Source organism: Hyaena hyaena, unplaced genomic scaffold, assembly GCF_003009895.1.
Source record: "Hyaena hyaena isolate Hyena2069 unplaced genomic scaffold, ASM300989v1 scaffold_155, whole genome shotgun sequence".
NCBI classification, from domain to species: domain Eukaryota; kingdom Metazoa; phylum Chordata; class Mammalia; order Carnivora; family Hyaenidae; genus Hyaena; species Hyaena hyaena.
Genome location: NW_024080787.1, coordinates 1,787,424 through 1,811,733, shown reverse-complemented (window position 1 = coordinate 1,811,733; position 24,310 = coordinate 1,787,424). Strand labels below are relative to the sequence as shown.

The window sequence follows — 24,310 nt, the reverse complement described above, 5'->3', positions numbered from 1 at the left end:
TATTCAGTCCTTTTGTCCAGTTCTCAGCTCTGCGGGTCCCAACAGAGCTGTGGCACCTCTGTTCTTCAGCCAACTTGTTTCTAGGATTCTCAGTCTCTGCCCTTCTCCCTGGGAACAGCAGTCACCTCGAGTCCCCTCATATCATGGGCTTAGCAGCTGGGCAGGGTCCTTGGCATTTGAGAATGTATTCTAGCATTCTAGCAAGTCACCACTTGCTGCATGCGCTGGGGGTAGCCAAGGGTCTCTTTCCATCAAGCCCTGCCCCAGGCAAGGCAGGCTCTGCCTGGCCTCAGCCACAGGCAGCCAACATCGGGGCCACAGGCCCCCCTTGATGTGGCCCAATGACAAGGGGCCAGGTACAAGACAGCTTCCCCCAAGACCAAAGGAGGCACCAAGTGGGCCTACCTGCAGGAAGGGTGGCCAGGCTGTGTCACCTGGACTCCCGGGTCTTCTCGCATCCACGGAGACCCCTCACCCTCTGCTCCAGGACACATGCAATGTGGTCAGGGCTCAAGCAAGGCAATCTAAATGTGACACACCTCCACCCATGCAGCCTGTCAACGGCAAGCCTCTTCCCCCATTTCCATCCCTTTTAAATGCCAGAAATTTGGGATGCTTCACAAACAGTGACAGAAAATAACTTCCAAGTTCAACTCAGTAAACCACCAGTAAGGCAAGTCAAGAGGATGAGGAGTTCAGACCTGAGTTCAGAGCCAGTTCAGCGACCGGAACAAGGTGCGGAAAGCACTCAGGGCCTCAGTTTCCCATCTGCAAAAGGAGAGTCACAAAAGCTAAATGTCCTAGGACTGCATGAGGGAATGTTCTGGAACAGGCACTAACGAGCCTAGGTCCTAGGCCAGGAAGCAGGCGGCCACCTCCAGCACCAGCCTGGATATGATGAAGAGAGCCTGCAGACTTGCAGCCATGTAGGGAAGGTAGGTGATTGGCAGCACCACTGCTCGGGCGCTCTGGAAGCTGGCCTGCAAGGTAAACACCATGCTTAAACCCAGTGGACCCCTTCTCTACAGGACACACAGGGCAGAGCACACCAGGCCAGAAGGACCGACTTTGTTTATTAAGGGAAGAGAGAGCAGTTCATGCACCCTGGAACCTGGGTTATGCTGAAAGGCGAAAATATATACAGTGATTGGGTGACAAACAGAATGGAGCACAGCATGAGGTCCAAGGCCACCCAGCCATGGGAAACTGCCACACTCCTTGCATGGAATGTTCTGGAACCCAGTGGTTTCAGCAGATGCCCCAAGACTCCTGATGACTAAACGGAACAAGTACTCTGTACCGTTCCCCTCGGCCACCCCTTAGCAAGTGGATGTGCACAGATCAGAGGCATGTTCACCTCAGAAAGACAAAGTGGGGCAACCAAGGCTGCCTCTGTCCTGGCCATTTGGGGCTGGGGCAAAGGCGGCCCTGGCTCCTGCCCTGGGGACAGATGCCAGCCATCTCCACAGGCTTCCTCACAGACCTGGGGAGGCCAGAAGATGGGCTATCAGGGAAGTGTTCCCACACCAGTCACCCATCCTTTACAACAGCCATGGATCTAGGAAGGTGACCCCCAAATCCCCCCAACTGCCCTGCTTACACCACTGGGATACGGAAAAGGTCCCCAGAGGCTATATTTTGAAAATGTGGCAAGGCTGGAGGGGAAAGGGGGGAGACCAGGGAAGGCTGGGGTATGTTAACACTGCAAGGAACGGGAGGGAAAATGGGAATCTCCAAAGCTGACTGATGAGTGTCCCCGAACTTCATGTCCACGCAGAACCTCAGAACGTGCCCTTATTTGGAAACAGGGTCTTTGCAGGTATAATTAGTTAAGATATGGTCATTCTGGACTGGGGGCCCTAAATTGAATGACTGTGCCCTTACAAGAGAAGAGGACACCAGAGACACAGGAGAAACAGATATGGGAGTGGTGTGGCCACAAGCTAAGGACGTCAGGAACGGCGGCAACAGCAGAAGCCAGGAGAGAGGCCTGGGTGGTCGTTCTGTCAGGGCCTCCAGAAGGAAGCAGGCTTGCAACGTCTTGGTTTTGGACTTCTGGCCTCCTGAACTGTGACAGTCCCTCCCTGTGGTACTCAGCCACCCAGGTTGTGGCCATTTGTAGAGCAGCCCCAGGCCCCAGGTACACCTAGGTTGGTGTCAGCCGCCACTGCCTAACTCTGTGTCCAGATTCCTCCCTCGGCCTGAGCACCTGAAATGTCCCACTGCCACGGGCTGGGCCCACACATGGGGCAAATGGGATCGATGTGAAATGCCTTAAGATTAGGGTTTTGGTTCCGAGACAGAAACAACTCCAGCAGCTTCATGAACTGTGACCTTGAAATTCTGAACGGGAACCTGGAAATGGACAGTTCAACAAGTGGTGGCCAGGCTTCGGCCCAGGGGCCTCCTGGAGCTGTGCTGTGGGGCTCCGCTGGCCCGGGGGGTGCTGCTCTCCGCTGTGGGTCCGCTGGTGTTTGTGGAGGTCGGTGCCCCGGCGGAAGCCCCTGCCACAGGCCGGGCACACGAAGGGCTTCTCAGCCACGTGCGTCCTCCGGTGCGCGCTGAAGTGGGAGCTGTTGCTGAAGCGCTTCCCACACTCGGCACAGGCGTAGGGCCGCTCGCCAGTGTGCGTCCTGCGGTGGATGACCAGGCTGGAGCTCTGGCTGAAGCGCTTCCCGCACTCGGCGCACGCATAGGGCTTCTCGCCCGTGTGCACCCGCTGGTGCGTGCTGAAGTTGGAGCGGTCACTGAAGCCCTTCCCGCACACCTGACACTTGTAGGGCCGCTCCCCGGTGTGTGTGCGCTGGTGCTTGGTCAAGTGGGACGTCTTACTGAAGCCTTTGCCACACTCGGGGCACATGTACGGCTTCTCACCCCGCCGGGGTCCTCCTCTTTCCAGGGGCCGCTCAGGCCTGGTCATACCCCCAGCCGGCTCTCGGTCCTCCTCCCTTCTCGCTGGCACGTCCTGCCTGGCAGCACCCTCTCCATCCTCAAGTTGCAGCCCAAGCCCTGAGACAGAGAAAACACAGCCCCTGAGGCCTTCGTGGGGAGAGAGAGGGATGCTCCTGATGAGAGAGCAAAGGCCGGGCAGAGCCTCAGAACACTCAGCAGGAAGCGCTCCTCAGACCCTGAATGGAGATAGTTAACCATGGGCAGCAGCTCCTGAAACCCTCAACATGCCAAGGAGGTGGGTGCTGTTATGGCCCCATTTAAGATGAGGAAACTGAGGCACCGGGAGGTTACAGAACTTACTCAGAGTCACTTGGCTAGTAAGTTATAGTGCGGGCTCTGGAGTCTGGGTTCTTAGCCTCTAAGCCAGGGCATTCTCACCTGGGGGCAATGGTGGCTCTCAGAGGGCACTTGGCAATGTCTGGAGACATTTTTGGTCGTCACGGCCAGGCAGAGGAGTGTTGCTAACGGAATCTAGTGGGTGGAGGCCAGGGGTGCTGGTGAACACCCTACAGCACACAGGATGGCTTAACAGAATTATCCAGCCCCAATGTCAACAGTGTTTTGGTGTTAAATTAAACAATAGCACCACACCCAGGCTAAACAACCTCTCAGGTTGGGGCGTCGACTTTTGATCTTGGCTCAGGTCATGATTTCATGGTTTGTGAGTTCGAGCCCTTCATCGAGCTCTGTGCTGATGGCGTGGAGCCAGCTTGGGATTCTGACTCCTCTCTCTCTCTGCCCCTCTCCCCCACTCTCAAAATAAGTATACTTAAAAAAATCCTCACAGGTTGCTACCTGTATATCTACTTAACATCTGCAATCAGCTGTAAGTAAAGCAAACCAGCCTCAGTACTGTGGATGGGCCTCATCTAATCAGCTGGAGGCCTGAAGAGCAGAACCTGTGGCTTCGCAGAAGAGGAATTCTGCCTGGGTCCGTGCCAGCTGGCCTGCCCTGCAGACATCGGACTCAGGGTTGCAACACCAACTCTTGCTTGAATTTCTAGCCTGCAGGACTGCCCTCCAGATTTTAGGCCTGCCAGCCTCTACCATCCTATGAGCCAATTCCTTAAAATAAATGTCTTTACTTACACACACACACACACACACACACACACACTCACACGTAATTGATCCTGTCTTTCTGGAAAAAATCTGACAGATACAAAGAATTCCTTGAGAGCCTGTTTCAAGGGGTGAATGGGGATCTGGAGTGTCAAGAGGAGCTGGGTGGAAAGAGCAGAAGGGATAGTGCCGCAGGGTGAGCTGGGGAGGGGGATGGTAAGGAGAGGCTGTGCAAGGCCAAGGCCCTGCCAGAAGCAGCTCTACCCACGGGGGCCATGGGGGGCACAGAGGCTAAGTGAGACTGGACCAACCGCGTGGGTGAAGGAACCCAGGACAGCTCTGGGCACCTGCCAGGGACGGGATGAGTAGCCACACTCTCCCCTCTGCAGCTGGGCCACCGACCGGTCTCTAGCCGCCCTGCCTCTGCAGGCTCCACTCCGCGGGGTGCCGAGCAGGCTCTCCAGGAGGGCCCGGCTCCCGAACAACCTGGGCGCGGGGTGTGAGTTCCTAGTTTAACATGCTCCCCAGGGATTCCTTGGGCCACTGCAGTCCAACAACTGCTGGACTGACTTCTGTAAGTGATGGAGAGACACGGAAGGTACTAAGCAGGGAGACGGCCGGGGCCTGGGAGATGCCAAGTGGGCCACAGCCAGCCTGAGGGAAGGAGCCACCCTCCCTGAGACTGGCCCACGTCACAGACACTCCACTGATGGGCACGTTACCTCTGCTCTCTGGCAGCACGTCCCAGCCGCAGCCCTGCCGAGCCGGGTCCGGGCACTCCCACTCCTCCTTGGACAGGTATGCCGCCACGTCCTCCAAGGTCACCGGCACCTGCTAGAATGCAACCCACTCAGTCCCCTGCCACTGCTCCTTCACGCGGGCCCCTTGGTGGGCTCACCCACCCCCTCCACCTGTGTCACAATGGCAGGTCCTGCCTGCCTCCCTGCTTCCTCTCTTCTTCCCTCTCCATGTGCTGTTACCCACCGCCCCTCAAGCTCCGCTCACAGAAGGGCTGCATCCTGCTAGCTGGGAGGACACCGTCACCACTGTGCTGTGTCCCACTACTGCAGGACCAGAGACACCATGGACAGAGTCACCGTATGGAGCAGCTGGTCCCCTGCATGCTCAGCCACAGGGGCCCATGCTCCGCAGGGGCATGACTTGGGCATGCCTTGCCTCAGCTCAAACCAGCCCTGGGACCCGAGTGGGATGTCTTGGCAACTTCAGGATGCCTCGAGGCCACTAGTTCCCAAATCTAGCACCACACTGACCTGAGGAGCATGTTAAAATCCAAGCAATGTCTAAAAGAAGCAAACCCACAGAAAGTAGACTGCCAGGGGCTGGGGAACAGGGGTGGGGAGGGACCACTACTGGGTACCGGGAGTTTTAGGGAGGAAAGTGTTTTGAGAATCTTGACAATGGCTGCCTAACTTTATAAATATACTAAACGCTAAGCACTCTATATGGCTGAATTGTGTGGTATGTGAATTATATCTCAATAAAGCTATTATTTGAACAAACAAGCTAGAAGACTCTGATTCCAGTCCAGGGCTGGGGGATGAATCTATATTTTTACCCAAAGTCCCAAGAGTTTAGCGCCCAGCTGGGTTTGAAACAATTGCCCCAGCCCACCATTAAGCCCTAGAATCCTCTGGGACACACCTAACACCCAGACGACATCAGAGTGAAGACTTCCAGGAGGTGGAAGTCAGGGTAAAGGGTCATTCCACGAGGAGCACCTCTGAAAGCTGGACCTGGCCACCAGAGGGAAGCGTCCCCAAAATAAGAGTGTGGGACACACAGGGATGCAGCGGAACACCCACTCACCTGGGACCAGGACGAAACGAAAGACGTGGCCGGTGCCGTCTCCTGATGCTGAGAGGCCACTGGGCCTGGGGAAAGAGCACAGAGTGGTCAGAGAAGGCCACAGAGACCAGCTGTGCACATAGTAGCAAAAGCCCAGATAGGCCCAACTACTCTACACTTACACTCAGCTCTGGGCAGGAACCTGTCCTTCCCACATGCATGGAGGCCTGGCCTCCTGTGACAACCTCTTCCCTCTGCCTCCTTTCCCTGCAGGGCTTCTTTCATCCAGAGGGATGGTTACTCACCCCTCTTTGGCCAGAGCTGGGGGTCCCTCTTCGGTCTGTGGCTCAGTTGCGCTGGGGGCTGTTGGCTGGAGCATCCAGACCCTTCCTCCAGAGACACCTCTTCTGACTCGGCCTCCATTTGGTGTTTCAAGCACTGTTCTCCTGTCCCGTGGGGCAGTACATCATCAGGGAGCACTTCCAGGCCCTGCTTGCAGACGGAGATCTGCCCAGCAGCTCCCAGAAGTTTGGGAGAAAACCCACAAGGTCCCCAACTACTCTTGTCTCAGGCACCCCTGGCCATGCTCCATTCCCAGGCTCCCAGGTTCTGCCCAGCTGTGCCTCACCACTACCCACCTCTGGCTGCCTCCCCCACTCCACCTGCCATATCCCCGCCCCCCAGCCCTCCACATGCCACCCAGTCCTCCCTCCAGACAGCTCTGGGAGAAGGAATGTGAGCTGGCAAGAGATCAGGCTCCCAACCTGGTCAAATGGAGGCCTGCTCTGCCCCCGAGTGAGACTCCACTGTCTTTCCCCATCACACTGCATTGTCACTCTCTCACCCCTCCTTCCTTGGTGCTCCCAACAGACCCTGGACCAGAAAGAAAGGCCCTGAATCAGGTCTCATTTCGGAAGTTCCCACTACTGCATGTGCTACATTTTGTGAAGTCATCTACAAGTGCTCTGAGACAATCTATTTCCCAATTCCAGAGCAGGTGAATAGGATGAAGTTGGGTCTCACCGTTTATTGAGCTGTGCAACAGTACTTGGGATATGAAAACCTTAAAACCAGTGCCAGGGACCCCTGCATCAGGCTCAACATTACACACCTCTAAGAGGCGACAGTCCCCAGAGTTTATGGGATGCACAGAGACCGAGAGAAGCCATGCTAAAGAACTAATCCAATCTGAGCTAAGAGCTATCCAGAAGGACTAAGCTAATCGGAGCAAGAGAATTTCTAAGACTTCCTCATTGCTCCAATTTGGTTTAAAGAAGTTGGGAGCATGCTCTAGAGTCATGCTGTCCTCAGAACTTTCCACGACAACGAAGTGTCCCATATCTTCTCCGTCCAGTACAGCCCCTGGCCATGTGTGACAACTGAGCCCTTGAAATGTGGCCAGTATGACTTAGTAACTACACCTGACATTTTATTCAGTTTTCACTTTAAATATCACATGTGGTGATCACATGTGGGGTGCCTAGGTGGCTCAGCTGGGTAAACATCCAACTCCTGATTTTGGCTCTAGTCACAATCTCACAGTTGGTGAGATGGAGTCCCGTACAAGCTACCAGCACAGAGCCTGGTTGGGATTCTCTCCTCTCCCTCCCTCTCTCCCCCGCTCGCATTCTGTCTCTCTCTCTCAAAAAGAGAGTGAGTCGCTCAAAAGTGGTAGCTATTGCATTGGCCGGGGCAGCTCAGGAGAGGTGGGGACAATGTGTGGCTCGGCTCTAACCACCCCCACCTGCCCCTGGCTTTCTTCTCAGTGCTCCTCCCTCTTCTGGAATCTCTTCAACCCCCAGGGGCCTGTCTTGGAAGATCTCCAGCCTCTCTCCCATCAAAACCTGTGTCTGACCTATGCTGGGATGACAATGAACCAAACCACAGAGCTCAGAGAGGGCTAGTAGGGCTGCATGTGCTTAATTGACAGGTTTACACCCATCAGCCAAGGTTGAGAAACCCTTCCCAGTTGCCTTCACAGTTCATTTCACAGGTACGGGCAGCCCCAGGTCCTCCCAATGGCCAAGGCAGGCCGCGGCTCCAGAGCTCAAGGAATCTCCAAATGCAGACCTTAGGAGCAGGGACATGAGATCGTGGGGCCCCATCTTCTCACCTTAGGGCCAAATTGCCCCCCACCTCACCCGCTGCCTCTGTTTCCTGGGCTCCCGCTGCAGCCCTTCCACGAGGACCACGGCCTCCTCACCACTCTCCGGCTGCTGCTCCCGCACCCGGGCCTGGATCTCCCCTGGCAGCACCATCAGGAACTGCTCCAGCACCAGCAGCTCCAGGATCTGCTCCTTGGTGCGCAGTTCAGGCCGCAGCCAGCGGCAGCACAGCTCCCAAAGGCGGCTCAGGGCCTCCCGTGGTCCAGCCACCTCCTGGTAACAAAAGAGCCGGAAGAGCTGGCGGAAGGTCTCAGGGCTGGGGTCTTCGGTCTCCAGTGAAGGCTCCTCTTCCCAGCAGAAATCTTCCTCCACCTTCACGATCAGGATCTCGTCTTGCTCCAGGGGTGGCGGAGGCTGGAGACCAGGTGTGGTCGCCATTGTCTGGGGCAAGCCTTGCTCTTTCTTGTGCCGCAGGGGTCAAACTGGTCTCTCCTTTTACCTCTGGCCGAACACCGGAAATGATGTTTTCAGGGCTCTGTGGCGAAACAGTATCATCAATTGGGGTACAACAATGGGGCTAGGTTAGCGTCCACACCCATAAGGCCCTGCCCTAGCCCCAGAGCCAAAAAGAGCTCAGGTAAAGCAAACCGTCCTTGCTGCTAAGCCCCCTGCTAATTCCTGGGCAAGTCTAAAACTCTCGGGGCGTCGATTCCTCGCTCAAAAAGCAGCTGATGATACTCCTACTTTTGAGAGGACTAACCGGTATATTGGGAAAGGGTTTCGCGCGTTGGCTGGAACGAGATCAGAGCACGGGAAATGCAGTTTCCATTACTACGGTTGGCCCTTTTAGGATGGGGTCCCCTTGGAAATACGATGAGAACCAGGGCCCTGTGTGTCCAAAAGGACGCGAGTTCTGTCACGACCTGACCTTTCATTTGGGGCTCGGTAAGCCCCAAAGGCCCGCCAGGTACCCTAGTGTGGATGGGTCACCACGACTCCTCCAACTCCAGGGTTCTGAGACCCTAGGGACTCCCCGGCCGGGAATGCTTTCCCCGGTTTCTTCCTCAGGTGTAGGGTGAGCAGTGGCCCAGGTCGAGCACAAACTGGGGCTCTGGCAAAGGGCCGCGGGATAGAAGCGCGGGCCGGAAGCCCGCGCCCGCACTCACCGGCAGCGCGGCGGGCCAGGCCGGGAGCAGGCCCGTGGGCGCAGGGGGTGCAGGAAGCGGGCCGTCCAGACACTATGCCGACGACCCACACAAAGCCGACCCGAAATGCGCCTTCCGCAGCCACCGGCTGAGCCCGCTGTGGATCTAGAAAACGAGGCCGTGTGGGCGGGCGCACCGCAGCACTGTGGGTAATGTAGTCCTTGCGCCATTGGCTGAGCCGGCTGTCGAGCGTGGGAATTAGCCTGGATAGGCAGACCCGCGAGATGCATTGTGGGCAACGTGCTGACCGGCTACCTGTAAGCGCGTGGGAATGAAGCCGTGTGGGCGGGACCACAGGAAGCATTGTGGGTAATATAGTCCTTTCACCTTCAGTGAGCGTGCTGGCGAGCGTTTCGAGTCGCCGAGGCTTTTGTGCCATCGTACCCGCGCCCTCTCCGTCCGCCCTCCCCTGACTTGAGAAAGGTCCACGGTGGGAGGGGACTTTGTAAATTTACATTTCTACTTACATAATACTTTATATGTACCAGGCTCTGTTTTAAATGCTTTGCGGTTATTAACAGTTCATCTTTGAAACAAAGGGCGGGAGGTAGCAATCTTATAGATAGGGAGGCAGACAGAGGTTCAGTGACCTGCTCAAGCTCACACACACACAGTAAGTGAAGAGCTGGGGTGAGGATGGAACCCAGGCATCTGTCCTAGATCAACTGTTTAATTTCAGAGACTGAGAAATGAAGACCTAGAAAGTTACTTGTTTCCGGCATCTTGGATACCAATTGCTTATTTATTTGTTAATTTAATCAACAAACACTGGGTTCTGCTTTGTATCTGGCAGGTACCACGAACAGTAAGTGACCTAGACAAATGGCCCCTGGTGTTGCTGTCCAGACCAGAGAAGACTAAACCCCTGACCCTTTAAGCAGGTGAAGGGTCTTGGTGAGGGTTACCTGCTTAGCATATCATAAGTGCTCCATCAACACTATCACTGATGTAAGGACCAGGGGATTCCTGAGTCCTTCAGTTCTGGCATCCTCTGACCTAGCACCTAACCCCATCTTCCCACTAGCTTTTCTTCCCCTCCTACTCTCCAGTCTCTCTCATGTTTCATTTCCCCTCCTACAGCCAACATCCAGTTTTTACTGTGAGCACACCAAGCAGAACAAGGCACTGGGCTGCCTATGACTAATTTCTGGAGACTGCCTCTCCCTGAGTGGGAGGCACCTTGAAGGGCAGATTTCAGGACCGACTTCAAGACCACCACAGCTTTATGGGAGGGGTCTGAAGAAAGGCAGGACCATATGCGCCTCAGTTTCTCCTTTAACATGAGGCTGCTGGTCAGTATAGTCGGGATGTTAAGAATAAACTAACACCAATATGTGGAGCTATTCAGAGAACTGGTACTTAAGTCCAACACAAGAGGCTCACCAACTGGTTCGTTGTGGGAGGAGAACGTGCAAAGAGGAACTTTGAACAAGTCACAGGGAGCATATAGCAGGAGAGGAAGAAGACAGAACAAATAAAATGGGAGAGGGAAAAGGAGGAAAACAGAAGAGGCTGGTGGGGAATGTGAGGGATGATCAGCAGGTTCTGTTGGGCTGGACGACCATGATCTAGTTGCAGAACGCACTGGGTTGGGTCTAGGGAAGCAGACAGGTGTGGGGACACCAGCATTTTCAAAGATGTCCCATGCCTTCCCCTTTCTGACTGCCTCCTGGTTAGCTGCGGGGACCAGGCGTTGTCTTCTCAGAGCCGTATGTACAGTTAGCAAGTCTATGTAGTGACCCAGGCCCTGGTCCTCTCCTGTCTGGGCAATTTTCAGTGACTACAACCGACAGAGATTAAAAGGACAGACTTCTGCTTTGCTCAGGATTTCATGTGTTTTGTTTAGTATTTCGGTCTTAATTCTGTTTTGGGGGGAGACACAAACAGGCAGTCCCTAACCAGTGTGAACCAGGGTGACCTGGGGCCTCCAAAGACAGACGCCCAAGCCAGTGCTCCGAATCCTGGCTCTACCACGTATTCCCGAGGTGCCTTGCCTTCCACACCCATAAAATGAAGACTGCCACAGCTCCAGCTTCAGGGAGCGGAGGGATGGGACTAGATGAGATTATGTTTGTAAAGCACCCATGACAATATCCAGCACAGAACAAATGCTCCTTGGGCATCGGCTCTAGTTTCATGACTTGCAGCTACTGTGAGATGAAGTACATGGTCTCACTGTGTGGATCTCGGACGGCTGGTGCCGTGGAGTTCCTGTAAGAGGCCCACGGGCTACTAAGGCCCCGAGCATTGTTTGCAGCTTGTTTTCATAGTCTTTATGGAGTCAACAAGGCAGTTTAAAAGGCAGCCTCATACTCAGAGAAGTTTGGGAACAACTGAGTAGCACACACACATCCTTCTCTGAGGACAGAGGGGAAGTTCTCTTCCGAATGATCCCATGGTTCCCTCATCACAGACGAGGCATCGATTCAGCTCACATTTGTTCTTAGTGTTTAACTGTGGCAAGGACAAGAGGGTTTACAATCAAGCCCTCCACAAGTTGTCATCTTTAGTAGCAATTTCTCAGTATCCAAATGACTGAGGAACAAAAATTCAAGATACAAGTCAAACAGTTTAGCTAATTTGACTAACTTATCTAAGAGAGCTGTCAGGGAGCTACCGTGCCCCCAAACTGATATGTAATGGGTGTCTTATTACGCATTTTATAAGGCCTCTATGAGCTAATAACAAAACCTAATGTTTTCTAAGCCTTTCCTAAGTCCACGGGATTTTTTTTTTTTTACTGTGCTACTTAAATCCCCACAACGAGTCTCTTGCGTAGATATCATTATGACCCATGACTAAACTGAGGCTCTGAGAGGTGCAGAGCTGCACCAAGGCCACGCACAGCTAGGAAAGTTGAAAAGCCAAATCAAACTCAGGGAAGTCCACTCCAGAGCCTGCCGGCCCAACCACTCCCCTAAGGCTTCCTGAACACCAGCCGGGTAATCGGAGCTCTGCCTTGGAATAAATATTCAGATGATTTCTTGGAAGACTCTGGTCCTACCCTAAGGTTATCCTTTAAAGTGGCTACTCCGGGCCAGAATACCCCCTCTGTTTTTCTACACATAGTGGGGAAATCTGCTTTGTTCATAGTAGGTGCTCAGTAAATATTTGCTGAATAACTGAATAAATTAATGGGACACGTTTGTTCTTCAGACACTGACCTGTGCTGTCCAACCTTATACAAGCTGGATTCACAAACCTGATGGTGGTGACATAAATGGGGCTAAACATGAACTACGCCCCAAGGAAACTTGCTAGGATTAAATGATCTAGTGCATTAAAATACTTCACACTAGGGTGAAACACAGAAGCAGTCAGTATTAGTGTTGTTTCTATTTTCACTAACACAAAGCATGAGGTGCAAGAGCACTTGCTGTGAATGCTGGGAAACCTCTCCTTGGAGTCTGTGTTTTGCTTCCGTTATTAAATCTGAGACACGAGAAGGACACATCAGTTAACAGGGAGGCAGGAGACAGCCACTTTTTATACCCTGAATCATCCAGCATCTGAAACCTGATCTGTCTTATCCCTACCGCCAGCAGGCCAAACAAGAACCAGACAGGTAAGAACAGCCGTGCAAAGCAGGACTCCTTGTCTGAGGGAGAGCTGCCTCCAGGAAAAAGGAGAAAGGCTGGAGAGTAGAGGAAGGGGATTCAAGGACCACCAGGCATGCTCGGCAGTCCCTGCTCCTGGGGATGACATCTGCTAGGCTCTGCTGCTTGTGGTCAGCCCATGCATCACTCAGAATGGGGTGAAGATTCATACACTCGTTTGGGGAAATACAGTGTCTTTGTCTGCTCAGGCTGCCATAACAGCAAACCACAGACATTTATGTCCTACAGTTCTGAAGGCTGGAAGTCCAAGATCAAGGTGTCAGTGGATTCAGTTCCTGACCAGAGCTCTCATCTTGCTTTCAAACTGCTACCTTCTTATTGTGTCCTCACATGGGAGAGAGAGAGTGATCTCGCTCTCCCTTTTAAAACAAAAGAATTTAATGTTTATTTATTTTTGAGACAGATCGTGAACGTGGGAGGGGCTGAGAGAGAGGGAGGCACAGAATAGGAAGCGGGCTCCAGGCAATCAGCACAGAGCCTGACGCGGGATTTGAACTCACAAACCACGAGATCGTGACCTGAGCCCAAGTCAGACACTTAACTGACTGAGCCGCTCAGGTGCCCCTTCCTCTCTCCCTTTTTTTAATGTCTATTTATTTTGAGAACAAGAGAGAGGAGTGAGGAGGGGTAGAGAGAGAGAGGGAGAATCCCAAGCAGGCTTCGTGCTATTAAGTGCAGAGTCCAATGTGGGGCTTGAAACCACAAACCGTGAGATCGTGACTTGAGCCAAAATTAAGAGTCGGACACTTAACTGAGGAAGCCACTCAAGCGCCCTTTCTCCCATTTTTCTTAAAACACGTGTCCATCTTGGTCTTCTGTACTACCATGTAGAACAGGGACACGAGTGTGGAGAACTTCTCCCTGCCACAAGAAACACAGCAGTGCTGGCCCAGACAGCTGCTGACGTGAGGCAGTGTCAAGGACACCGGGAGCATGGGAGATGCAGGCCCCATGCTACCAGTCAGTCTGATTGCTCCACAGAAGTCTGGTATCTGAACGTTTAGGTAAAAACTCCTCATTTTGAATGTACACTCAAACTGGCTTTAAATCCTGTGTGAGTGGCTCCTGGGTGGCTCAGATGTTTAAACATCTGAGTCTTGATATCGGCTCAGGTCATGATCTCACAGCTCATGGATTCGAGCCCTGTGATGCTCTGACAGTGTGGCTCCTGCTTGGGATTCTCTCCCTCCCTCTCTCTCTCTCTGCCCCTCCCCTGCTTACTCTCTCTCTCAAAATAAATAAATAAACATTAGAAAAAAAAATCCTGTATGAGATAAGTAAAACTCACCAACCCGCTTCCGAGTTGTGTCTGGCACACACAAAGATGTATACACACTCTATAAAAATGATGCAAGTGCTGATACTGGAGGGGAGAGAGGGATGTAGTTGTTCCTTTAGGTGGAGAATATTTATACAAAAAGACCATTTGCTCACCTGAGCTCCACCTCATTACTGAAGCCAGCATCTCCTTAGCTTCAGTATTCTCTTCAACGGCTTTCTCCAAATGTCCAAGGGGCCAAAGCTAAAGGAAGAGAAACAGGTAAAATATCTGGCTCCCCTTAAAAATCTGTTCAGCGGGGCGCCTGGGTGGCTCAGTCGGTTAAGCGTCCGACTTCGGCTCAAGTCATGATCTTAAGGTTCATGGGTTCGAGCCCCGCATCAGGCTCTGTGCTGACAGCTAGCTCAGAACCTGGAGCCTGTTTCAGATTGTGTGTCTCCCTCTCTCTCTGACCCTCTCCTGTTCATGCTCTCTCTCTCAGAAATAAATAAAATTTTAAAAATAAATAAATAAATAAAAATCTGTTCAGCCCTACTGAAGGCTGAAGCCAGCCATGCAGAGGAGAGCCAACCTGTGTGAGAAAGGACACAGGCAGACACACTGAGGGAGAAAGGAACAGATGAGGAGTGCACTTCTTTCTCAATCACTGTTCAGGAAAAAGTTATTCATATGTAACCAACCACTTGTTACGCAATGGTATGGAAGGCTTTATCCAGACAAGAGATAGGTGCAGGGACCCCTGCAATGGGGTGTGGAGTCAGGGAGAGATACTGGGGTCAACTCCAGATACAACAGGGAAAAGTAGGGCTTTATAGCCAAGGTGGAGGAGGATGGAGAATTAGTAAGAGGAAACATCAGAAAGGATTCTGGCTCAAAGCAAGCCAGGATGATCGGGTATCAAGGGTTGGGGTTCTGTCTAAAGTGATTTCGCTGGATTCTTGCTAAAACTGGATGATACATAAATGAATATAGAAGTCCAAAAGTCAAGGCCTTGTTGAGAAGACAGTGCAGAGGAAGCTATGCAGTTTGGTAGAGGAACCTTTGCCACCACCTCCAGAGGACATGGACTCTCTCTCTGACAGACAGGAAGACTGTTCTCCAGAAATAGGGAGTAGCCTTGGGGTTCTCACTTCTAAAGGCACAAGTTGTTCAAGGGAAGACTGCAAGAGATGCCAACTGCCCCCCCCCCCCCCACCATCTACCTAGGACACAGACATCTTGCAGGTCAACGCATAGCCCCAACCCAACTTCCAAGCCCATATATTCCTTGTCCTGTCTGCTTTTTGAAATACTAATATCAGCCACCTGAGCACCTGGCAATACACACTTGCTCTTTGATTATTCTTAATCTAGTAATACTAAGGGGAGTGTGATCTCTACAGGTAAAAACCCCCTCTGGTGCGCCTGGGTGGCTTAGTCGGTTAAGCGTCCGACTTTCGCTTAGGTCATGATCTCGCGTTCGTGGGTTCGAGCCCCGCGTCGGGCTCTGTGCTGACTGACAGCTCGGAGCCTGGAGCCTGTTTCGGAGTCTGTGTCTCCCTCTCTCTCTGACCCTCCCCTGCTCACGCTCTCTCTCTCTCTCTCCTAGAAATAAATAAAATATTAAAAAAAAAAAAAAAACCCTGATGCTCCGAGTTCTAAGTACTGAAACCAAGGAAGGTCACACAGTCAGGAAGTGACACAAATGGGGCTGGAACCCACGTCTTTGATTCCAGAAACGCAGCTCTGAAGCACCGGGTTAGAGCACTCAGCACGTATTAACCTAAGGTCTGAATCGGCTCCCTGTTCTCTTTGGCTGAACACGCTCTGCCGCGGTTGCCTGCCTGGGGCACGCCCCGAACCCGCCGTCCAGAGAGGCCAGGAAGGGGCGCCAGTTCAGATTCAAAACCCGCTTCTGCACTACTAGCTGCAAAAACGCACAGGACGCGGAGCAATCGCACCTAAACGGCGGCCCTCAGCGTCGCGCCCCGCAGAGGCCAACCGGATCCGCCGTCTCGCGAGTCTTTCCTCAAAAATCGCGCGAGGTCCGTGACTGCCGGAAGCGGAAGTCGCTGGCGCCGGAGCCGGAGGGAGGACGGGACTACACATCCCAGAGTGCCCCGCGCCGCGCTGCAAAGGCAGATCCCTGGGCCCCACCTGGGTTGCAGTGAGGTTCAGTGCTGCCTTGGGGGTCTCCACTGGAGGCGGCTCTGCCAGAGTCTCAGAGGGTGGGGCCTCGTCTTCAGGGCGGTCACGTCCTGATTGCTGAAGCCGTGCCAGCTCTTGGTGGGCTCTGAGCCTCAGTTAACACATCTGTGAATGGGGACGTTAGCCTTTCAAGGTTGTAATGTTGTGACCGAATCGCGAGTCCCAGAGACCATCAAGGAGCCGGCACCGATGCAAATACAAAAAGGTCTTTATTACAAGCTCGAGCCGGGGCTCACCAGCCTACCGGTGTCGTGGCAGCAAGGTGAAGCCAAGAACAATAGTGAACAGGGTTTTTAAGGAGTAAGGGATGGGGGTGTTACAGTACATTTAGCATCATCACATAAGCGCCAATTACAATTGTACAGCACCCATGGTAACAGCTTTGACCACTCAGTATCTGTGAGGTGTTCACTAACTTTTGGTGGGACCCAATCATGACTTTTGAGGATCCTTTGAAAATGACCAATTATGAGGTGAGTTCAAAGGGCCCACGTGGGGTGCAGGCAAGCGGTGAGAAATTGGCTACTTTGTATAAAATAACTGTTTGCAGTTCCCAGCCTTGACTCAGACCATAGGAATGTTTCTTTGATTAGCTGATCTGAGGGCGGTCTGAGGATGGCTTTAGCCTTGAACAATCTGAGGCTTTTCCTGGAACTGGAACTGGAGTTACGTGCAGCCTGAGGTTGCTCTTAATGGAGGCCTTAATTTCAGGCTCTTCAGTAACAAGTTAAAAACCATTAATACATAGTTTTCAAAACATATTGAGTCCTCTCCTGTGCTAGCTGCAGGGGTTAACGCAGTGGTTATTATTTTCATGAAATTCAAATTCTACCAAGAGAGGCCGCTTTGATCATTAACTTTAAAGGGTGTTCTTTTTTTTTTTTTTTTTTAATGTTTACTCATTTTTGAGAGAGAGACAGCAGAGCTGGAGCAGGGGAGGGGCAGAGAGAGAGGGAGACAGAATCCCAAGCAGGCTCCAGGCTCTGAGCTGTCAGCACAGAGCCCTATGGGGGGCTTAAACCCACCAAATGTAAGATCATGATCTGAGCCAAAGTCCAACGCTCGACCAACCGAGCCACCCATGCACCCTTAAAAGGTGTTCTTAAGTTCATATGATTGATTTACTAACCTAGGTATCTAGAAATCTTACATTCCTTTCTAGAAGGAGAAAAGAAAGCCTTCCCACGTCACAGAATGGGAGTTAGACCTCTTGCACAACACTCAAACACTGAAAGTTGTAAATAGATGCCACTAAGTAGCACTAACTCCACACAGAATCAGGAATTGTTAGAGACCTCTGAAACCCCTCAGTGATGAACGACCCCCTGTCCCTTTAAAACCCTCTTGGCTAGGCAGAAACCAGGGAACTGGCTTTGGGACAAGAGTCACCTTCTCCCCCTGATGGCAAGCTTCCTGACTAGAGCTCATATTCCTTTCCAATCAGTACTCCTCTCTTGACTGTTAGCCTTTGGAGGAACAGGCAGTTGAAGTTGGGATTTGGTAACAAGAAGCATTCGGTGATGAAATCACTGCACAAGTAAGTTAGTCATATCTTTGGTACCTCCTGCCATAGGGTACACAAGTGTACAAGTAGGCAAGTGTATACAAAAGTATACATCCTGCCTATGGGTTCAAGTGACAGTTGAATGTAGATGTTAAGGCAGGGTGGAGTTAACCTAGGGAGCTGGGGGAGAGAGCTCCACACAGAAGGAACCTCAGGTGTGAAGGTCTCTAGACCTGAGAGATTGGGGTGCATTTAAAGGACAGAAAGGTTGGGGCACCTGGGTGGCTCAGTCAGTTAAGTGTATGACTTCGGCTCAGATCATGATCTCGCAGTTGATGAGTTTGAGCCCTGAGTCAGGCTCTGTGCTGACAGCTGGGAGCCGGGAGCCTGTTTCAGATTCAGAGATTCCCTGTCTCTCTGCCCCTCCCCCACTGAATCTCTCTCTCTCTCTCTCTCTCTCTCTCTCTCTCTCTCTCTCTCTCTCAAAAATAAACATTTTTTAAAAAGGACAGGAAGGAGGAGTGACTGGGTGGATCAGTCGGTCAAATGACTGACTCTTAATTTCGGCTCAGGTCATGATTTCATGGTTTGTGAGTTTGAGCCCCATTTCAGGCTCTGCACTGACAGTGTGGAGCCTGCTTGGGATTTTCTCTCCCTCCCTCTCTCAAAATAAATAAATAAACTTAAAAAAAAAATAAAGGACAGGAAGGAGACCAGCATGGCACAGGTGTAGGGGATGAAGCTTGGAAGATGAGGCTGGAAAGGTGAGATCATGCAGGAGAGCTTTGGAAATTCTGGTGAGGATCGAGGCTTTTTATCCTGAAAGCAATGCGAAATCAGTAGAGTTTGGGGGTTTAAGTAGGATAGTGTCGCAATACAGTAGGAAGCTTTGTGGAGTACAGATCTCGGGGAGAACAGGAGCCGGGAGACCAGCTGGAAGCTCCCGGAATGGTTCAGAGACGGGGTAATACTAGTGATGGGGGGTAGTCACAAGGGATGGAGCTGACTGAGATTCCTGAAGCAGAAATAGCAGGGCCTGGTGGTTAGTTGGGCTCGGCTGAAGGAGAGAGAGGGCAAGAAAAACTGATTAGTAAAACAGGGACCGTAACATCTCCTGCAATAGGTACCATTTTGATTAAAAGAGGCAAAATGGGTGCCTGGGTGACTCAGTCGGTTAAGCATCCAACCTTTGATTTTGACTCAGGTTGCGATCTCATAGGTCATGGGATTGAGCCCTGAGTCAGGCTATATGCTAATAGCACAGAGTCTGCTTGGGATTCTCTCCCCTCTGTCTGCCCCTCCCCCTGTTTGCGTGCGCATGCTCTCTCTCAAATAAATACATTATTAAAACATTTAAAGGGGTGTGGTGGGGGGTGGCTCAGTCAGTTAAGCGTCCGATTTCAGTTCAGGTCATGATCTCACAGTTGGTGAGTTCGGGCCCTGCCTTGGACTTTGTGCTGACAGCTTAGAGCCTGCAGCCTGCTTTGGATTCCCTGTCTCCCTCTTTCTCTCTGCCCCTCCCCCACTCACACTCTGATTCTCTCTCTCTCTCTCTCTCTCTCTCTCTCTCAAAAATAATAAATAAACATTAAAAATTTTTAATTTTTAAAATTCATTTACGTAGAGAGACAGCAGTATGACACCATTTCCATAAACTGTGAAACCATGCAGAACATACTACCTGCGACTTAGGGATATATACCCATGTAGCGAAAGTGTGAAGATATGCTTGGGAATTGGATAAACAACAAATTCAGACTGATGATTTCTCATGGCAGTGGGAGCAGGGGTTGGAGACAGATGTGATGGATAAGGCTTGCAGCAGACAATAAACTGCAAGTTTTAATGTGTTTTTAAAACTTTTTTATTTAAAAAAGTTTTTGAGAGAGAGAAAGAGCACACAAGCAGGGAAGAGGGGCAAAGGGAGAAGGGGGAAGAGAGAGAGAGAGAGAGAGAGAGAGTCTTCAGCAGGTTCCCTGCTGAGCGTGGAGGCTCAATCCCACGACCCTGGGATCCCATGAGCCAAAATCAAGACTTGGATGCTCAATCAACTGAGCCACCCAGGCACCCCTAATGTTTTTTTTCCTAATGTGCTTTTTAAACAACAACATCAAAATAGTTATTATTGGGAATTTGCATTCTTGAAATATTGAAACCTAGCCAATGTTTTCATAAGCAATTTTAAATAAACACAGTGCTAACTTTTAAACAGGGATTGTTGATCATATACTGTTTCTATTTCAACTGTTTTACATTCTTACCTTCTAAGATTTTTACTTGAGGTATAACATATACCAAGTGAAGTGCACAAATATCTCACAGTAAAGTGTACAAATCTTAAGTGCATAACTCAAAGAATTTTACAAATCTATGTACTTATGTAACTTCCACCCCAAATCAAGATACAGGTCATTTTCGATACCCTAGAAGGCTCCTTCATATGCCGCTTCCCAGTCGATACTCCCAACCCTGACCACAAATCTGATTTCTACCACCTTAGATTGATTTTTTTCTCTTGTTCTTGAACTCTATAAAGGGCATCCACATAGTACTTTCTATTTGATGTCTGGCTTCTTTTTTTTTTTTTATGTTTTTATTCATTTCTAGGAGAGAGAGAGAGACAGCGTGAGCAGGGGAGGGCCAGAGAGAGAGAGGGAGTCACAGACCGAAACAGGCTCCAGGCTCTGAGCTGGCAGTCAGCACAGAGCCCGACGCGGGGCTCGAACCCACAAACCGCGAGATCATGACCTAAGCGAAAGTCGGACGCTTAACCGACTAAGCCACCCAGGTGCCCCGGTGTCTGGCTTCTTGCACACATCATTATGTCTGTGAGATTCCTTCATGCTGTTGCATGTACAAGTAATTGGCTCATTATTTAAATTCTTTATTTTTTAATTTTTTAAAATGTTTATGCATTTTCAAGAGAGAAACAGAACACGAGTGGGGGAGGGGCAGAGACAGAGAGGGAGACATAGAATCTGAAAAATGCTCCAGGCTCTGAGCTGTCAGCACAGAGCCTGACATGGGCTCTAACTTGGGAACAGTGAGATCATAACCTGAGCTGAAGTTGGACGCTTAACCGACTGAGCCACCCAGGTGCCCCATTCGGCTCATTTTTATTGCCAAGAAGCATTTCATTGGATGACTACCCCTTAGTTTATCCACTGTCCTGCCGCTCAACAGTTTCCAATGTGGGGCTACTATGAATACATTCTTAAATAAATATGAATAGATTTCATGTAATCTGGTAGATGTTTTATTGTACCAGTTACCAGGTCATCGATTTTGTGATTCCCCTTATAAAAAATGCTCCCTATTGGGCTCCTGGATGGCTCAGTTGGTTGAGTGTCTGACTTCAGCTCAAGTCATGATCTCAAGATTCATGAGTCAAGCCCCACCCACAGCGGGCTCAGTGCGGTCAGCACAGGGGTCAGCACAGGTCCCACCTCAGATCCTCTGTGCCTCCCCCACTTGTGTGCTCTGTCTCTCTTTCAAAAATAAACATTAAAAAATGCTCCGTATTGTTATTATGACTGTATCATTATGACATGAACCTGCTTGGTGTACCACACAATGCAAACGCCCCTGCCCCACCCCAGACACTACAAAACAAGACAACTTACCCCCACACAACCCCGAAAGAGGAGGCTGGTGTTGCTATGCCCACTTCACACATGAGGAAATTTATTCCAGGATGTCAGGTGACTTGTCTTAGGTCATGCAGTTTAAAAGGGGCAAAGCGTGGGGCGGCTGGGTGGCACATTGGTTAAGCAGTTCAGCGGCCGACTACAGCTCAGGTCATGACCTCACAGTTCGTGAGTTCGAGCCCTGCGTCGGGCTCTGTGCTGACAGCTCAGAGCCTGGAGCCTGCTTTAGATTCTGTGTCTCCCTCTCTCTCTGACCCTCCCCTGCTTGCTCTCTGTCTCTCAAAAATTGTAAACATTAAAAGAAATTTAAAAATAATTAAAAAGAAATTAAAGGGGCAGAACTGGGCTTGGAACCCTCACTTACTGCACCTGGGAACCTGCAAGATGCGTCAGATGAGGCCTCAGCCATCCCCCAGCTGGCGTCGGGCAGGAAGTACAGAAGAGATCTGTGTGGGGCCTTTACTGGCTACATGACTAAGAGCCTGTGCCAAACAGGAGGGGCAGAGTCACTGTAGGCATGGCAAAGGCTTCCAGAAGGGGAGGTAAAGTCATCCTCAGAGAGCAGGAACCAACACTCCGTGCAATATCCCCACTCCCTGGAACACCCCTGCCTCGCCAGAGAAGGCTTCCATGCGAGGGCAGGCTGGGTGAGAGCAGGTGGCTGGAGCCTGAGGGAGGCTGCAGGAGAGCCTCCAGGAAGGGGTCGGTGGAGCCGGGCTAATAGCATCGCACCAGCATCCACTGGAGCCCCTGGCTGCAGTAGATGTTAATTACGGGGAAAGGACAAGAGCTAATACCATCAACGTACTAGTGTTTTCCGAGTAGGTGTTATACACCGCTGGTTAATAAGCCAGTACGAAAGGAGGCAGAGTGAAAATTAGACCTCCTTCCCGTTCTTGACCTCCAGCGCAAGCGACCTCCCCGGAGGCAACCATCGGTTCTAGTCTTCAGTACTTTATGGAGATCCTCGCGCCCCACGTGCTGCCCTCCGCTGCACCCTCGATAGCTCCTTGTTTTCCTCTCATCAATGTCTTTAGGCAATCAGTCTGTATCCGTACAGAGTCATGATGGGCAACTCAAATTCTACAGGCTGTGGGCCTGCCCTTCACCACCTCTCTGTTCTTATTTCTCCCCATTCTCACCGTCTCTCCTGGTTCATGCTGCCGCAGCCACAGAGACCACCTTGCTATTGCATGAACACACCTAGCATACTCCTGCCCCAGGGCCTTTGCACCAGCAGCAGCTTCTTTTTCTTCTATGTGGAATGCTCTAGGACCCTAGATATCTTCATGGCTTTTCCTTTGCTCCTTCACATCTTTACTCAAACTTCCTTTCCCAGCTAGACCTCTCTGACCCCTTCTTATAATTGTAAACCCCATACTGTCCTCCTATACCCCTTAAATACCATTCTTGTGGGGGTGACGATGCTGGAGAGTCGGACGGTGTTCTTCGTTTCTTTGTGGAGCTGGTAGTGTTTGAGGCACTAGGAACACAGCGTTCGTGGAACTGATGGTCCAGGATGGGAGCACAGACAATAAACAAACCTCAGGAGACTGGTATTCCATTCTCTTGGCTTCAGATGCCAAGGAGAAGATAGAAGAAGATGGTAGCGTGAGGGTTTTTCACAAACACAAGTCCCCGACAACTCTTCTCTGGCCTTTAAATCTGGTTTGTAACAAAACAGAAAAAGATGGTATACATAGTGTTGCATAGGATGGATACAATGTATTTACCATGGTTGAAACAGTCTACAATGAGTATGTCACATTTCATCTTGTGAATTTCAACAAGGAGAAAGCATTCCAACTGATGGAGCTCTATACCCGAGACCCAGATCTGAGTCCGAAACTCAAGGAAAAGTTTGTGAAATATTGCCAAGAACATGGGATTGCTGAACAAGATGTAATTGACCTGACCGAAGTTGATCGCTGTTTCCAGGCCCAAGAGAGCAAAGTGGCCCAGGCCTCCAGTGCTGAGTGAATGCTTCCTCACGTGGGCTCCAGGATCCTCCCTTCCTCCCTTCCGTGGTCCCCACACCATCTAGTGACAAGTGCAGTGACCTGACTTCCATCATCATCACATATGAAAGTATTATCTCTGCATCTTCAGGATCTTCCTTAATTGTCTAGGAAAAGTCATCAACCAACCAAGAATTAAAGACTTTCTCCAAATTTTCCAATTGTCTTTGCCAGGAGAACTCTACCATGAATAAGAACTTCCTCCACCTGGTTAATAAATGATGAGCCTTGCAAAAAAAATAAAAATAAAAATACCATTCGTGGTGCTAGAGTACCCACTGCAATTCAACATGCCCACATTGTACTCCTGTATTTTGTTTATTTGCATCTTGTCCCACCTGGGTGCAGGTTCCTGAGGGCAGTGAGTCGATTCGTTCCCTCTTGAGCCCTTAGCCTCTGTAGCATCATATAGTGGGCCCTAAAGATCAGTGCCTAGAATGAACACTGGGTGATTATAGCATGGCCTCAGTTGTTTTTCTTCTGGCTTTATTGAGATATAATTGACTATATTGTGCAAGTTTAAGGTATACAACGCAATGATTCGATATACATGTATATTGTGAAATTGCCATATTGCCTAGGGCTAATAATATTAACCTTGGGAATGTGCTCGGCCCCTATGGAGCAACGCACTGTCTCTGAGATGTCGGTGTGGTTGGTGTGGGTCCCGTCAGGCCCTGGGGGATCCTCAAACCTGGTCGGTAGGTTTGTGAGTTTTAGGGATGAAGGGCTGTGATGCAGGTGCTCTAAGGTTCATTCATTTAACAGCTGGGTCCTGAGTGCCTGTCATGTGCAGGATGAAGCTGATAGGTCTCCATCCTCACAGAGCTCCCAGCCCGATAGGGAGACTGACCTGAAAAGAAACCATGTGATACATACAGAGTATTTTGTTCAGTGAGTAACGCCACACTTGGGAAGTCAAGGAGGG

At 51.0% G+C, this 24,310-nt stretch overlaps 1 protein-coding gene across 3 annotated transcripts; it reads right to left on the bottom strand.

Annotated features, from left to right (window-relative positions):
- Positions 1-947: 947 nt before the first annotated feature.
- Positions 948-16,013, bottom strand: ZNF500 (zinc finger protein 500). 3 transcript variants are annotated; one of them, XM_039239341.1, is made up of 7 exons: positions 15,967-16,013; positions 14,182-14,269; positions 7,962-8,460; positions 6,126-6,309; positions 5,842-5,906; positions 4,737-4,848; positions 948-3,009 (listed from the first exon to the last, which is right to left on the bottom strand). In XM_039239341.1, exons 3-7 carry the CDS (start codon positions 8,361-8,363, stop codon positions 2,321-2,323), a joined length of 1,452 nt encoding a protein of 483 aa, XP_039095272.1. In that variant the 5' UTR covers positions 8,364-8,460; positions 14,182-14,269; positions 15,967-16,013; the 3' UTR covers positions 948-2,320. The 3 variants fall into 3 exon arrangements, with proteins under 3 accessions (XP_039095272.1, XP_039095271.1, XP_039095273.1); XM_039239340.1 differs by lacking the exons at positions 14,182-14,269; positions 15,967-16,013 and adding an exon at positions 9,092-9,204; XM_039239342.1 differs by lacking the exons at positions 14,182-14,269; positions 15,967-16,013 and adding an exon at positions 9,092-9,204 and having other exon boundaries at positions 4,737-4,845.
- Between the last annotated feature and the right edge of the window lie 8,297 nt (positions 16,014-24,310).

Coding starts and splice junctions, on each gene's coding strand:
- ZNF500 (XM_039239341.1), bottom strand. CDS start 8,363: ATGGCGACCACACCTGGTCTCCAGCCTCCGCCACCCCTGGAGCAAGAC. Junction 6,310..7,961: donor CCAGGAAACAGAGGCAGCGG/GTGAGGTGGGGG, acceptor GTCTGCAAGCAG/GGCCTGGAAGTGCTCCCTGA. Junction 3,010..4,736: donor CGTGCTGCCAGAGAGCAGAG/GTAACGTGCCCA, acceptor TCTCTGTCTCAG/GGCTTGGGCTGCAACTTGAG.